This window comes from Anoplopoma fimbria, chromosome 21 (genome assembly GCF_027596085.1).
Source record: "Anoplopoma fimbria isolate UVic2021 breed Golden Eagle Sablefish chromosome 21, Afim_UVic_2022, whole genome shotgun sequence".
Lineage (NCBI taxonomy): Eukaryota > Metazoa > Chordata > Actinopteri > Perciformes > Anoplopomatidae > Anoplopoma > Anoplopoma fimbria.
Window position 1 is genome coordinate 1,950,027 of NC_072469.1, and position 16,413 is coordinate 1,966,439.

Genomic DNA, 16,413 nt, shown 5'->3' on the forward strand with positions numbered 1-16,413 from the left:
GAGACGCTCAGTCAGCTTTTTCTATATTTCAGGCTGAGGTCGTTGACCTCGATTCTTACCGTCGCCCGTCTCCATGCGCTCGGCGTTGCCGTACTTCTGCGTGTTCCTGGCGATGGTTCCCATGTTGGACATGTGGTGGCGCTCTGGGTGGGAGTGGGAGGAGTCTGACGAGTAGCCTGTCACATCCGGAGGGGCCGAGTGATTCTCTGGAGGGAAGGCGGCAGACGGAGAACTCAGATTATAAATATCAAAAATGTGCACTTACAGTTTGTACTTCATTTTAAGAATTTCAACAGATGAATAATAACTGGATGATATTTTACATTTAAAATGAGAAAAATATATTTAATAAAATAAAAAAATAAAAAAATGTATTAAATCAAAAAAAGTGTTTAGACATAAAAGTGTTTAAAGGCATAAAAGGTAATTTGAAAGAAGCATGTGTGAGTGTTTGTAGCATACATTAAGTGCTGTTAAAAAATGTATGTTGAGATGGGTCAATAACTTTTAATGTCCTAAAATCAATCAGAGTGTAGCGTTCACTGCTCATCAGATCTCTTTAATCTGTGATTAAAAATTCAACAATCATTGAAATAAGAGCTCCATTTCCCCTTTAAATGTTTAACTATGTTTATATTTATTGATATTACAGCCTGAGTATTGATGAGTGTGACGTACCGTCGGACTCCAGCGGTGGAGGCCACAGCATGTCAGAGCCAAACTCACAGGAGCGTCTCAGAGATCCTCCGTTCTCTGCAACGCTCAACGCTCCCTTCCTCTTCAGGGACAGGTGTCCGATACCTGGAAACACACACACACACACACACACACACACACACACACACACACACACACACACACACACACACACACACACACACACACACACACACACACAAAGTTGTTTTAAGGTAGCAGCTAAAGAGAAGAAGTTGCCACATCAGAATTTGTTTTGTTTGTTGTACGTTTAATTGTTTTTCTGCAAAGCTTTTGCAGAAAAACAATTCAATGTACATACAGTATAGTTTTTTTTTTTTTTAAAGTAAAGGTATCGGGAGGAAGAAAATATTTTTTGTACTGAAACTCAAGAATTTGCACAACAAATCTTCAAGTGTATAAACTAAAATTCATGGAGGAAATCTAACTTTCTTCACCTATATATATCATTATTTTTTTCTCTTTTTGGGATCCAAATCCATAAAAAAACAGTTTTTTATTGTGAAGGGAAAAACAAGTTTACAGTCTAAAGTTTTAACATGTAAAACCCGTCTTAGGGCTCCTCTTACCGTGGTGCGACTGTGACAGGTGGCTCTGCTGGTGGTGCAGCTGGCCCAGGTGTGTGTGTCCCAGGTGTGTGTGCGACAGGTGCGACAGGTGCGTGTGTGCCAGCGAGTCGGCGAGCCGCCCCGCGTTGCCACTGCCCCCGCTCTGTGTGGACGAGGACGAGGAGGAGGTGGAGCCCAGGTGGGCGGGGCCCAGGTGTGATGGGCGGCTCATCCAGTGCTCCATGCCCGACATGTCGTCGCCGGGCCCCGCCTCCTCCTCCGAGCCCGACGACGAGTCTGAGCACAGGGGCGACAGGCCTGGTGAGAGTCAGGACACGTTAACAGGAAACCGACAAACCACATCAACACAACATCAGCTGATCTATCTCATTCTTATTCTTATAATAATGATAATAATGATAATAACTTTATTTATATTGCACCTTTAAAACAGAGTTTGTAAAGTGCTTTGACAGACAAAGCAAAAAAGAAAGCAAACTAAGGTAAAATTTAAACACTAATAAAACAGAACAATAATAAAACAATTAAACCAATCCTTACAATAGGAACCAAAATAAAATAAATAAAATAAAATTTCATTTTAAATTTTAAATTATACATTTTTTTTGGTTTTATTCATAATAACAACATCACATAAAAAAAAGGGTAAACATTTGCTTTACGAAGTGATTTAAAAGAGAGAGTTTGATGATACTGCTCTCATATCGGTACATTAAACGAAAGTTTTCTGGTGAATAACTTTTTTTTTGCATAAAAACACACAATTCAAATGATTAGGAACCAAAAGACTGTTTTTTTTATTGATAAAAACATATTTTAATGATATATTATAACCTGCTTAGAGCTAGTGTTAGGAAAAGTTAAACATCTCATAAGTTATCTCTGATATCTATTTTATATTAATGTGAAAACATCTGAACAGAGCCTGAACGCATCATAATGTAACTGAACTGAGCCTCCGTTCATTAACCGTTAGCGGTGCTGCTAACGTTACTAGCTCTCCTCCTGTTGATTTAAACACAGATTGGTGGTTTACAATGTAACATTATCAGAAATCAGAGACAAGAAAAGCATACATTTGATGTTCTTATCTCATAGTTTAACTTATTATCACTAGATAATGGTCGTCAGTAGAACTTTATTTCACACTGTGATGGTTAAACTGTGTAATTATTTGATAATTCACAGTGAAGCAGCGGACAACTTTTCACAGTTTAGGATCCGTGAGAAAAAAAGCCACAATTAGTTAGGCTAGGTACATTAGTTTTTTTTGATTAGACGTCAGCTTCACTTTTCCTCAAAAAGGTTAAAAAGAAAATTACCGCTGTAGAAAATTATTACATTTCCTTCATTAAAATCCAATCAAGCCATCAGCTGTGATTACGTTCAAATCCTATGAGCTCATATTGGAGGCAAAGGTCAACTTCTCATGGCGACACAGCCTCATCCAACATAATCTGTAGTTTATTTCTGTTTTTCATGATGGGACGCATTTTACTATAATGGACGTTTCAGCCTCTCTGTGTTCAGCAGCCTGAAGTTCAGTCAAAGCTTTACTGAATTATTGTCACATGACTGTTGGTCTCAGATGAATCATTCATGGCTTCATAGTTGCGCTGAGGAGCTCAGAATTTATTGTTTTTACAGAATCTGGTTAAAGCAAACGTTTTATTTGTGGCAGAATTTTAAATGAGACATGTAGAATAACATGTTTTTGATGAAATATCACAATTCTAAGCTCTGTTTTGGTTGCTTTTTCTGATGGAAGCGTTCTAACACATGATGTGTTCAAGGACCATAAGAAAGATGAAAATCTAACAGTTGTGACAGTGTTTACAGCTCCTGGCTGTGATAAACGATGTAGTTTTGGTGACTGTTTAAAGAAAACATGCTTTTCCATCCTGCTGTCTGGTTTTTGGGTTCAGAGGATGAATGCAAAGTCACAGAAAAATGATCAAACTCTCTTTAAAGCTGCAAATCTGAGCACTGTAGAAATGCTCATGTGTAGATTCTTTTTGCAGTGTGTGTGTTGTTGTCTCGTCACCTGGAGGCGTGTATGCGTCCATGGAGGTCTGAACCACCAGCGACCGTCTTTTGGACGGCATCGGCACCGCCACCTTCCTCTCCACGTGTCGCGCCAGAACGGCCTGAACCGCCTCGGTGTGGACGTCTGGAGGGACGCAGAGAGACACTCATTCATTCATTCATTCATTCATTCATTCACAAATAAAAGACAAGTGTGTGTGTGTGTGTGTTTTACTGTATTTAAATCAAGAGATTAGATTCTTAAGTTAAACCTAAATGGACGAAGGAAAATATTAGTTTATATAGTGTCACATATTGTTGCTACATAATAACATTAGTAATATATCAATCTAATTAATTATAAATGGAAATTAATTGCATGAATGTTAAATTTATAGCAGGCTGAAGTATGTATGACTAGTCTAAGAGGAAATCTAGTGATGCTTCTCCTTTAATTACTAATTAAGTAATTGGATTTTAGTTTCTTGACTTATTTTTAGTTAAATATTTTAAAAATTCATATTTGAATTATTAGAGAGTCCAATTTTGGTTTATTCAAGATAAGATATTGTTCATTTAACATCAAAGCCATGCAACATGTGAAGGAAACATTGGCTAACTAGTAACACTTAATACTTCTCAGGTTGTGAAAACATAACAGAAAGCCTGCATCACAAACTGGAGATGTGAAGCTGGAAAGACTTTGTTTATAAAGCAGGTAGGGTCAAATGAAAAATGTAATAATTAGCATAATAAGAAGCATAATGTTTAGTGCTATATGTGAAGTGCATACTTGTTTGTTTGAATGTTCCTTTAAGTGACAAAGACATCCAGCCAGCTGCAATATTATAATCCTGTGTTAACTTAAAGTTACTACGAGGAACTTTCATTTAGTGTTGATTCTGGCGCCCCCTGTGGACAACAGTGGTAGTGTCTCTGAGCACCAGACTCCCTTCAGAAAACCTCTCATTTTCCTGCAGCAGGGTCTCATGTGGAACATTGACACGTTAATATCTGGAGGGAAGACGTGTTGAATCTAGCAGAGGTTCGTTGTGGTGCAGGTGTTCTCGTCTCTACCTGATCGGTAGCGTTCGTCTCTGGTGCCGGAGGTCCGCCGCCGGTGGAAACGGGCCGCGGAGGGGGGGCCGAGCGGGGCCCGATGAGACATGGGCCCCTCCATACCTACAGAGGCAAGCGGGCAAGCAGACGGACACACACACATTTATATAGACACACACAGATATGCACGTACGCGTTTCACAAGAAGCAGTAAATTCAGCGCAACAAAAAAAAAAAAAAAAAAGGGAAAAACAAACATGAGGATGATTTGAAATCGGCAGAAAAATGATATTTTTCTGACATCATAAAGCAAAAGAAATAATCTCAAATACAACTTAAAATTGAAATCAGAATAACGTGGTAGTAGTGTGAGACGGGGTGTCGTAACCCATAGCAACCAGAGCTGCATCCCTGTGACGAGGATGACGACGGTAGCTCCAGGGAGTCCTAACGCTCGTTCACTAATGGCCGACTGAATCGATCTCTAGCTACTGTGTTTGTCATGACACCAGATCCATGCCTTACTATGGGAGGACCCTGCTCTGTGTGTGTGTGTGTGTGTGTGTGTGTGTGTGTGTGTGTGTGTGTGTGTGTGTGTGTGTGTGTGTGTGTGTGTGTGTGTGTGGGGGGGGTCAGAGGTCGCTAAATTACCTCCAGCATGTGGAACAAATGCCCTGATCAGTTTGGACCTCTTCTTCTCATAACCCTTCTGAGTGATGTCCCCTGCAAACAGATAGAGATAGATAGAGAGTGAGAGAGACGCTGACGGCTGCTACTTTTAATTAATCTACTCATTAAATATGGTATTCAACATATTTTATGGTTAATTAAATCTTTTTTTTGTTTGACTTGGAGGGGATTAAAAGCACATCTCCCTCAGTTTGAACGTCGTCAGCCTCGTCCGTCTCTCCCAGTCTTTTAACGTCTCTGTCTAGACTGTTAATTAAAGATAAAAACATAAATGAAACCAAAAAAATTAAATAAACAATGGGATGAATAATGGTGTCAAAATGAAGATAGAAAATTAAAATAAAAGAATAATGTAGATTGTTCAGTTCAAGAGTTCGGTGACGAAGAACATTTGTTTTGTCTTCGTCTCACTTCGTGAAAACACTCGCGATTTGCATCGTAGCGCGAGCTCCCAGCATGCACTGTGGCGTTCAAGCTCAACACGCTGTTCGTTGAATTATTCTCCCAAACACCAGAGGGCGTACAAACAATATGAACTGTGACAAAGGCAGAAAACTGAAACCGACAGAACGCCATAAATCAGTCTTTACATGAAGACGTGACTCTGAGAGTAATGAAGCAGAGCGGTCAGTGTGGAGGGTCGGCCATGGAGAAGCTCATTACAATCCCTGAGGGTTTCTTTCCGCTGCGTTTGCAACCATTTACCCCCCCATCAACCACCCCCACCCCCACCTGTCAATCACAGCCCCCCAGGCCTCCTCTCAGCGGGGCTAATGTGAGCTAACACCTCCTCGTTTGTCCCCATTAAACGCTGCTGAACTGCCTCACGCCAGTTTTTCTAATTATTGATTCTGATTCGATTACAGAGGTTTAACTATCCAAACGGACAGGGGAACCACATCAAACACAACACCCGCTAACGTGCTTTACAACCAGACGGCTGTGCGTTTCATCACACAAAGAGGAAGAGCATCCTCCTCCTCCTCCAAATAAGTCACGATTACACAAAAGTTCCAAGTTCCATTATAGAGTTATGTTCATGTCAACAGATGCCATGAAAAGACCAAAACCAACGTCTCTGATTGGACGTAAATCTCTAAAAAACATATATATAGTTTCACGTTTTTATCAAACAAACAGGAAGAAATAGAGCATTTGTTGGGGACTATTTTAAGCGGCGGATGAATCCACATTTGGTGCTCTAGTGAGTATTTCTGTGTGATTGAGTCAAAATGAACGACAGTGTTTATGGTGGTGAATTTGAATTGGTTTTGATCTTTTCATGATTTGTTGACAATATTTAAACACATTAAATCCACATCCCTACTCTGTCACTGACTGTAAACACGTGTTTCATATCAAAGCTATCTGGTCCTAAATATCAGAACATATTTCTGATATAGAAAGTAAAAACACATCAGAACACATCGATGTGTGATGAAGAGAAAGACGCTCACTTCTCTCAAACATCCACCATCTTTCTTTTTCTATCATCTTGATTCACCAGCTTTATTTGTTGCAGTGAGATTTTCACACCTGAGTGGTGACTCCATTCGCCAAAACATGGACTCAGCTGTTTGCACACAGATGATTTGGGGGATGGGGGGGTTGCAGCCGAGCATCTATGCATACAAATAAATCCAGGCTGCAAACAAATATTGACTTCTACAGTAACGTACTGCTGGATACTGCAACAAAAAAGGCATCTCTTCTTCATTATGAAAATATTACTATTAATCACTACTGGTCAGGTAGACAAATCTCCACTGAAAACACTTATGAAACAGTCAAAACACAGAAAAACTGTGAATGAATGAATGAATGTGGAAGCAGGTCTGCTGCAGAGCTGTGATGTTTCTACTGAGAGAGGAGGGAAGGAAAGAAAGGGAGTGTCAGGTATGAGATAGATGGATGGATAGGAAGGAAAGGGAGGTAGGAAGGGAGGTAGGAAGGGAGGTAGAGAGGGAGTAGAGAGGGAGGTAGGAAGGGAGGTAGGAAGGGAGGTAGAGAGGGAGGTAGGAAGGGAGGTATGAAGGGAGGGAGGGAGGTAGGTGGGTAGATAGTTGGGGAGTAGGTAGGATGGAAGGGAGCGAGGGAGATAGGAAAGGAGGGAGGTAGCGAATTAGAAAGGGAGGTAGGTAGGTAGGAAGGGAGGTAGGAAGGGAGGTAGGAAGGGAGGTAGGGAAGTAGTTAGAGAGGGAGGTAGGAAGGGAGGTAGGTAAGGAGGTAGGTAGGAAGTGAGGTAGGTAGGAAGCGAGGTAGGAAGGGAGGTGGGAAGCGAAGTGGGAAGGGATGTAGGAAGCGAGGTAGGTAGGAAGCGAGGTAGGTAGGAAGGATGAATAGAGAAAGAGAATGAAATAGAAAACTCTGCATTTCACAATCTGACCGTGAAGAACGGCCAGAACATCTGGGTCCAATCTGCTCATCTGTGCTGCTCTGTGAGAGAGAGAGTGTGTGTGTGTGTGTGTGTGTGTGTGTGTGTGTGTGTGTGTGTGTGTGTGTGTGTGTGTGTGTGTGTGTGTGTGTGTGTGTGTGTGTGTGTGTGTGTGTGTGTGTGTGTGTGTGTGTGTGTGTGTGTGTGTGTGTGTGTGTAATATCCGAGTGAGGCCTTTTCTCAGATCAACCGCAGCATAACAACATTCCTTCTTCTTCTTCTGCGCTCTCTCTCGCACACACACACACACACACACACACACACACACACACACACACACACACATTAACACACACAGGTCCTTGGGGAGACGCCATCTTCCACTCTCACACAGCGGAGCAGGGAGGGTGTTGCCTAGCAACGGTTCTGCTGGAGCAAAAAAAAAAAAAAAAGAAAAAGAAAAAGAAAAAAGGCCCGAGACGGCCATCTTGGATTTGAAGCGTCAGATGTGAGAAGTGGAGTAATGATACCTGTCATAGTGTGTGTGTATCATAACAGGCTGTTTTGGCAGCCTAATTCCTCCTCTCCTCCTCTCCTCCTCCCTCTCCCTCTCCTCCCCCTCTCCTCCTCTCCTCCTCTCCTCCTCTCCCCTCCTCCTCCCTCTCCCCTCTCCTCCCTCTCCTCCTCCCTCTCCCTCCTCCTCCCTCTCCCTCCCTCCTCCTCCCCTCTCCTCCCTCTCCTCTCCTCCTCTCCTCCTCTCCTCCCTCCTCCCTCTCCTCTCCTCCTCTCCTCCCTCTCCTCCCTCCTCCTCTCCTCCCCTCCCTCTCCTCCTCCCTCCTCCCCTCCTCTCTCTCCTCTCTCCTCTCCTCGTCTCCTCCTCCCTCTCCTCTCCTCCCTCCCCTCTCCTCCTCCTCCTCCTCCTCTCCTCACTCGATAGCCTCCGTCCACACATTGAAGGTTTTTTTTCCTCCCGCTCAGATTGTTCATCAGAAGGTCTTAAAGAAAACCTGATGTATAGGATCCTATTATGGGATGTTCGTCCTCCAGACTTCAACAGAAAATATCCCTTAAAGGATTCTTTCTCATAAGAACATCAGCTGGTGGCTGCGTGGACCGGAACACACGGGTTCTTTGTAGAACGTAAAGGCCACGCCCCTTTAGGTCATAAAAAATTCACAGGTTTGGATTATAGTTTGGACAACCTCCCTACCTCCCTTCCTTCCTTCCTTCCTTCCTTCCTACCTCCCTACCAAATGATCTACCCTCCTCCCTACCTATGTTCCTACCTCCCTAAATGCCTACCTTCCTACCTACGTACCTCACTACCTACCTACCTTCCTACCTACCTACCTCACTACCTACCTACTGTTCCAACTACCTAGCATCCTTCCTTTCTCTCAACTTACCTACCTAACAACGTACCTAAGTACCTCACTTCCTACCTCCCTAACTACCTACATTTCTTCCTGCCTACCTTAACTACCAGCTACCTCCCTACTAGTAGCTCACTAGCTACCTCCATAACTACCTTCCTTCCTGTCCGACGTACCTCACTACCTACCTACCTCCCTAGCTACCTACCTTCCTTCCTGACTACCTAGCTACCCACCTACCTCCCTACTGACCTACCTAACAACCTACCTAAGTAGTTCACTATCTACCTCCCTAACTACCTACCTCCCTTCCTACGTATCTCACTACCTACCTACCTCTCTTCCCATCATCCTCCCTACTTTCAGCCCTACCTATCGATCTCACTTCCTACCTACCTCCCTAACTACCTACCTCCCTTCCTACATATCTCACTACCTACCTCCCTAACAGCCTACCTACCTCTCTACCTATCATCCTTCCTACTTTCCTCCCTACCTACCGATTTCACTTCTTACCTACTTCCCTATCAACTAATCTACATAACTACCTTTCCTCCTACCTGACAATCGATCACCTCCCTTCCTCTTCTCCCTCCTCCCCACCTTCCTTCCTTCCTTCCTTATCCATCTGTTCCTGCTGTCTTCTCTGCCGTCTTTTTTACTTGATCTCTGTTTTTTATCACATCATCATAAACAGTCAGTCCACCCACGAAGCCGCCATGGTAACCGACTCCACACACACACACACACACACACACACACACACACACACACACACACACACACACAGTCCACACACACACACAAACACACACACAGTCACACACACACACACAAACACACACACACAAACTGAAGTGTGCGTCATGTGTTGGGACTCTGGGCCGTCACCACACTCACATGCAGAGACCCGTGTGGACTGTGGAGCATCCACTGGATCCACAAGAGCCAGGGGCACACACACACACACACACACACACACACACACACACACACACACACACACACACACACACACACACACACACACACACACACACACACAGTATTAAACACACACAGTTGCAGTGGCAGCCAAGTGTCACGTCCACAGCAGCAGCAGGTCAAGATGCACAACGACGTCACACACAGCTGATTATCTGATAAATCTAATATTTCATTTACTTTATCAATGAATCTCTTCATTAAGGCTGCAAACAAATGTATTTTCATTATTGATTAGTCTGACCATTAGTTTTTGCTTCTCACAGTCCAAGTTGATGTCTTCAGACGTTTAATTTTGTCCAAAAACTGAACAAAACCCTGAAATATTCTGTTTACAACAATATACATTTCTTTTATAATTACAAACTTAAAACTGCAAAATATTTGGTGTTTTCACTTAAAAAAATGTTAATTAATGAAATATTTCAGACGATCGACTTATTGCTGCTCTGACGTCAATAATTAGCTCTACCACATGATAAAAAATAAAACTACGTCTCCAGTTATTGCAGCCTGAAATTAAGATTAAGCATAAAAAGAGTTTTTGCTCTGACCAACAATAAACGTATCAATAACCCTTTTGATAAATAATCCATGATTAAGGTCATTTTCCAGCTGATAACAGAACATTTGATGCTTTTCGTTTCTTTTTCCTGAATATTCAGAGTTGTTTGTCATAAAATGATCAGTTTGTTGTTGTGTGTTCTGATGAGTTGTGACGCTTATTCATCATTATTTTTGACATATTATGAAGTAAACCGTTAATCAATCAATCAATACTGATTACCAGCCGCCTGCTCTTTGCTTTGTGACGCTGAAACCAGAGAATGTTTGGTGTTCTAATAATCAGAAACACTGAATCCATTCACTGCTCAGTGACTCGTTCTGATCAAAAGGTTTAACTGTCAAATTCTAATAAAACACAAACAAACAGAGAAATTCAGGAACTTCATGAAATGAACTTGAGACGATCAGGTGTTTGAGTGACAAAAGCCCTGATGGTCATGTTATTATATCATTAGGAACTGAATACATATTCAGAGTCTTGTTTACTTGGTGATTCAGATTGTTTTGTTTTTGTCTTTTGTTGAATGAAGAAATTTGAAAAGTCTGTCTTCATATCAGGACTGAAAAGCATTCAGATGATAGCTCATGTCCAGAAACAGACATAATCAACCAATCACGTCTGAGCAGGCTTTGGTTGAGATCAGGTAAACAGAACATGTGGAGAACAAAAGAGGCGGAACGTGTTGGAGGAAATACAATCTGGGATCCTATTGGCTATCGTCTTTCTATTAGCTCGGAAGGATCCAGAAGGACTCGTTGTCTCTGATCTTCACCTCCTTTCTCATGTCTCAAGTTTATAATCAAACTGTGTAGAATAACTGTCGCTCTGAACAGGAAGTCAAGGAGTCAACAGAAGCAGAAGAAACCATTTAAAAACACCAGTTTAACCATCATCTACCAACACCAACTGACTGGTCAGACTTCCAGCTGCTGGACTCAACTTCATCGACTAAAACAAAACGTCACAAGTTCCAGTTCAATCCAGACGAGAGTGAAGTCAACGCTGAAGTGTCTACAACCTGCATTCTCTCTCCTGTCCACCAGGGGGCGACTCCTCTGGTTGTATAGAAGTCTATGAGAAAATGACTCTACTTCTCTCTTGATTTATTCCCTCAGTAAACATTGTAAACATGAGTTTATGGTCTCAATCTCTAGTTTCAAGTCTTCTTCAATACAGCATGATGTTCATTTAGTAAATGATGCTCCATTTAGAGTCAAACAGACCATAAAGCAGGGGATGCTTTAGGGCGGGGCTACACACTGATTGACAGGTCGACACCACAGTGTCTCTACATCACTCCTCCTCAGTCCAAATATGGTCACTTCCTGTTCATTGGTTGTAAAAAAGCCAAGATGGTGACAGCCAAAAGAGCAGAGCGTTCCAGGTCACTGTTGTTTTTCTGTTTCTGCGACAACCACCATCATTACGAGGGATGTTCATGAATAATCTAAGATTGATTATTCTATGCTAAATATTACACATCATAATATATATATATATATATGTATGGTTTTTCTCCTCACAGCTTTGTACGCCTCCATATTTGATGTAAAACATTTTCTTCCCAACATCAGCGACTTAATCTACATCCAGCAGCTTTACTCAGCAGATTATAGATTATCGTATAGATGCTGTTTTTTTGTGATTGAGTCGTTGCAGAAAACAGCAAAACAACGTTGACCTGAAACGCTCCGAGGCCACAGATGTTTGATGCACAAACACAGAAAACACCACAGCCGCTCGGTTCACGGAGAGAAATGTAGAAAATCACCTTCTGTGACTCGAAATATACAAAACAATTAGGTATGATATGATGAGGAGGAAAGGTTTCACACCTGAGCAGCTCTTTGTTGATTAAATATGCACCTGAGGCCTCACACACACACACACAAACGTCCCGAGGTCATTAAACACACCACGGGTGTGGACCTTGGCGGTTACTTTGAGGTCTGCTGGACATCTCAGTGTCGGGCCTTTAAAGAGGCTCTGAGACTCCACCCCCATAACCCGGTCCTAAACTAGTGAAAACCTGAAGTATTGATCAGCAGAGAACTCAAAGATCCAAAGTGGTTCCACGTTCTCCTCCAGTAGACGCTGAGAACCCAATCAACACTCACAGGTTAAGAAGGAACCAGCAGCAGTTCACCTCAACATCTGGACAACAAGCAGAACATCTGTCTGCACAAATGATCAGTTTATCCTCGTCCACTGCAGGTAACGTTAGTCTGATCAGAAGAACAGGGTAATAATAAAAGATCATCACTGAGATCATTGATTAGCCGAGAATGTGTTTTAAAGATTCTGGAACTTCTTGTTTTGCTGCTAAAGAAAGACTATGTGTTATTAATAAAGAAATGTCGATTATTTTCTGAATTAATTGTCTTTTTTCTAACAAAATGAATCAAAAGACCTGATAAGAGTATTGATAAGAGAACTAGGATCTATAAAATGCTAACGATACCCGTCGCTAACGTCTGAAGACACAAGAGACCACACATGGAGGAAAATCTAACGTTAGCGACACCATACAGAGTTAATAATAATAATAATAATAATAATCAATGAAAGATAATCACTTAGCCAATTGATAAGCCGAGAATGTATTTTAAAGATTTAGGAACTTCTTGTGTCGCTGCTACAGAAAGACTATTCGTTTACAAACAAGAATAATAAAGAAATGTTGATTTTTTTTGGTAAATTAATTGTATTTTTTTCTCACAAAATAATCAAAAAGAACCAATAAGCAGTATTGATAAGGGTACTAGTATCAATCAAACCCAAGCACTAAACGTGAGGAGATTTCTAGAGCAGCAAATTGTTCAATTGTAGTCGTTTAGTAGTTTAGTCACTTCTTATGAATCGATCGCACGAGAGCTGAAATCAATAGGCACTTAAATGATTTGATGATCAATAAATCATTTATCAGAATGGCCTCAAACGCTTCCTGTTCAAAACTGTTTGTGAGCCTCAAGATTTACTCAAAATAAATAATCAATATTCAGTTTACCATCATAGAAAACAAAGAAATCTTGAAATATTCACATTTGAGAAGCTGGAATGACATTGTTTTCCACCTTCTGACCGATTGATCGGCTGGTTGTCTCGGCTCTGAACTGATCGTGTTTGTAATCAGTCTGAGATCTGGGAACACAATCAATCAACTAAAATATGTAGCAACACTCCAAAAGAAAATCCTTTCTGATCTTAATTTATCTACCGCACACCATGCTCTTATTTTGAAAGGACCGCACACACACTGACACGTCCATCACGCTGTCAGGACACCTGTCAGGCCACACACACACACACACACCTGTCTGTGTGTGTGTGTGTGTGTGTGTGTGTGTGTGTGTGTGTGTGTGTGTGTGTGTGTGTGTGTGTGTGTGTGTGTGTGTGTTCCATCACTAACATCTGCCAGCAGCTGGATCTGCTCTGATAAACACTCTGCTGGATTAGGAAGCGCACACACGTTCACCTCTGTGTGTGTGTGTGTGTGTGTGTGTGTGTGTGTGTGTGTGTGTGTGTGTGTGTGTGTGTGTGTGTGTGTGTGTGAGGCTTTATATAGACGATCAGACGGGGACGGTTTGATGTGGACTGCTTCAAAGACCTGATCCTGATCCTGATGGTCTCCACGTATTTAACCCTCTAAAGATTAATTATTCAACATTTTGCCCCAAAAGCAGCATCGAGTCCCCGTCCTCCAGGAGACCTAGTCTACATCCTCCAGGAGACCTAGTCTACATCCTCCAGGAGACCTAGTCTACATCCTCCAGGAGACCTAGTCTCCATCCTCCAGGAGACCATCTACATCCTCCAGGAGACCTAGTCTACATCCTCCTGGAGACCTAGTCTACATCCTCCAGGAGACCTAGTCTACATCCTCCTGGAGACCTCTACATCCTCCAGGAGACCTAGTCTACATCCTCCAGGAGACCTAGTCTACATCTTCAAGGAGACCTAGTCTACATCCTCCAGGAGACCTAGTCTACATCCTCCTGGAGACCTAGTCTACATCCTCCAGGAGACCTAGTCTCCATCCTCCAGGAGACCTAGTCCTCCTGGAGACCTAGTCTACATCCTCAAGGAGACCTAGTCTCCTGGAGACCATCCTCCTGGAGACCTATCCATCCCAGGAGACCTAGTCTACATCCTCCAGGAGACCTAGTCCCCGTCCTCCTGGAGACCTAGTCTACATCCTCCAGGAGACCTAGTCTACATCCTCCAGGAGACCTAGTCTCCGTCCTCCTGGAGACCTAGTCTACATCCTCCAGGAGACCTAGTCTACATCTTCAAGGAGACCTATCCATCTTCAAGGAGACCTAGTCTACATCCTCCTGGAGACCTAGTCTACATCCTCCAGGAGACCTAGTCTACATCCTCCTGGAGACCTAGTCTACATCTTCAAGGAGACCTAGTCTACATCCTCCAGGAGACCTAGTCTACATCCTCCTGGAGACCTAGTCTACATCCTCCAGGAGACATCCTCCAGGAGACCTAGTCTACATCCTCCTGGAGACCTAGTCTACATCCTCCAGGAGACCTAGTCTACATCCTCCTGGAGACCTAGTCTACATCTTCAAGGAGACCTAGTCTACATCCTCCTGGAGACCTAGTCTACATCCTCCAGGAGACCTAGTCTACATCCTCCAGGAGACCTAGTCTACATCCTCCAGGAGACCTAGTCTACATCCTCCAGGAGACCTAGTCTACATCCTCCAGGAGACCTAGTCTACATCCTCCAGGGAGATCCTCCAGGAGACCTAGCCCCCGACCCCTAGACCGTATCCCCCTCTGCACATGTCTCAGGTGGGTCCGGTGTCCCTGCAGGTGAAGGACCTCTAAACAGAGCAGCGATATGAGATGCTCATTAATCACACACATGTGAACATGTGAACATGTGAAGGCCACACGCGTGTCTCTGGTCCTCCTGCAGAAGCCTGCATGAATAAAACATACCGTCCCCGTTACAGAAACCACATCCCCCTTTCAACAGCCGGGCTGTGATTGAGACAGGAGGAGGACTGGGAGGAGGACTGGGAGGGATCAGGAGGAGGACTGGGAGGAGGACTGGGGGGATCAGGAGGAGGACTGGGAGGAGGACTGGGGGGATCAGGAGGAGGACTGGGAGGAGGACTGGGGGGATCAGGAGGAGGACTGGGAGGAGGACTGGGAGGATCAGGAGGAGGACTGGGGGGATCAGGAGGAGGACTGGGAGGAGGACTGTGGGGGATCAGGAGGAGGACTGGGAGGAGGACTCAACATCTCAAGGATCAGGAGGAGGATCAGGAGGCTTATGGGAGGAGGACTGGGGGGATCAGGAGGAGGACTGGGAGGATCAGAAGTGCTGTGTTGCATCGCTATGCTATTATTAACTAACACACACACACACACACACACACACACACACACACACACAGGTAGGCTGCTCGTGTCAACATCTCAAGGTCAAAAAAAAACAGGTTGCTTATCCGACCAGAAGGTGTGTGTGTGTGTGTGTGTGTGTGTGTGTGTGTGTGTGTGTGTGTGTGTGTGTGTGTGTGTGTGTGTGTGTGTGTGTGTGTGTCTGTATCTGTGTGTGTGTGTGTGTGTGTGTGTGTGTGTGTGTGTGTGTGTGTGTGTGTGTGTGTGTGTGTGTGTGTGTGTTTTAAAGCGGCGGAGACAAAGAGCTGAGGCCGAGTCCCGCAGTGAGTCTCCCCGCTCTGCCCTCACCCTCCCCGGCTACAGGGAGCAGCACAGACCGGTCCTCAAACATCTGGAGGAAGAGGATGAAGAGGATGAAGATGATGAAGAGGAGGAGGATGAAGAGGAGGAGGATGAAGAGGAGGAGGGGGGGGGGTTCAGGAATGGTTGGATTCCGTTAGTAGGTGAAGGCTGATGATGATGATGATGATGATGTTGAGGAGGAAGAGGAGGAAGAGGAGGAGGAAGCTCTCCTCCTCTTCCTCCTCCTCTTCCTCCTCTTCCTCACGTCTTACCCTCTGACAGCTCGAGCTCCAGCTCCGCGAGCCGGGCTCTGATCTCCAGCGGGACCGGCGACGCCTCTCGGTCCGCCAT

General features: G+C 43.7%; 1 protein-coding gene across 1 annotated transcript in view; it reads right to left on the reverse strand.

Moving 5' to 3' along the window:
• The window catches only part of LOC129111071 (disco-interacting protein 2 homolog C-like), a 48,736-nt gene extending 32,323 nt beyond the window's left edge, over positions 1-16,413 (reverse strand). The window contains 7 exon segments of the mRNA XM_054623366.1: positions 60-206; positions 679-801; positions 1,287-1,583; positions 3,331-3,456; positions 4,389-4,493; positions 5,022-5,093; positions 16,335-16,413. Of these exon segments, the coding sequence (XP_054479341.1) occupies positions 60-206; positions 679-801; positions 1,287-1,583; positions 3,331-3,456; positions 4,389-4,493; positions 5,022-5,093; positions 16,335-16,413 (949 nt within the window).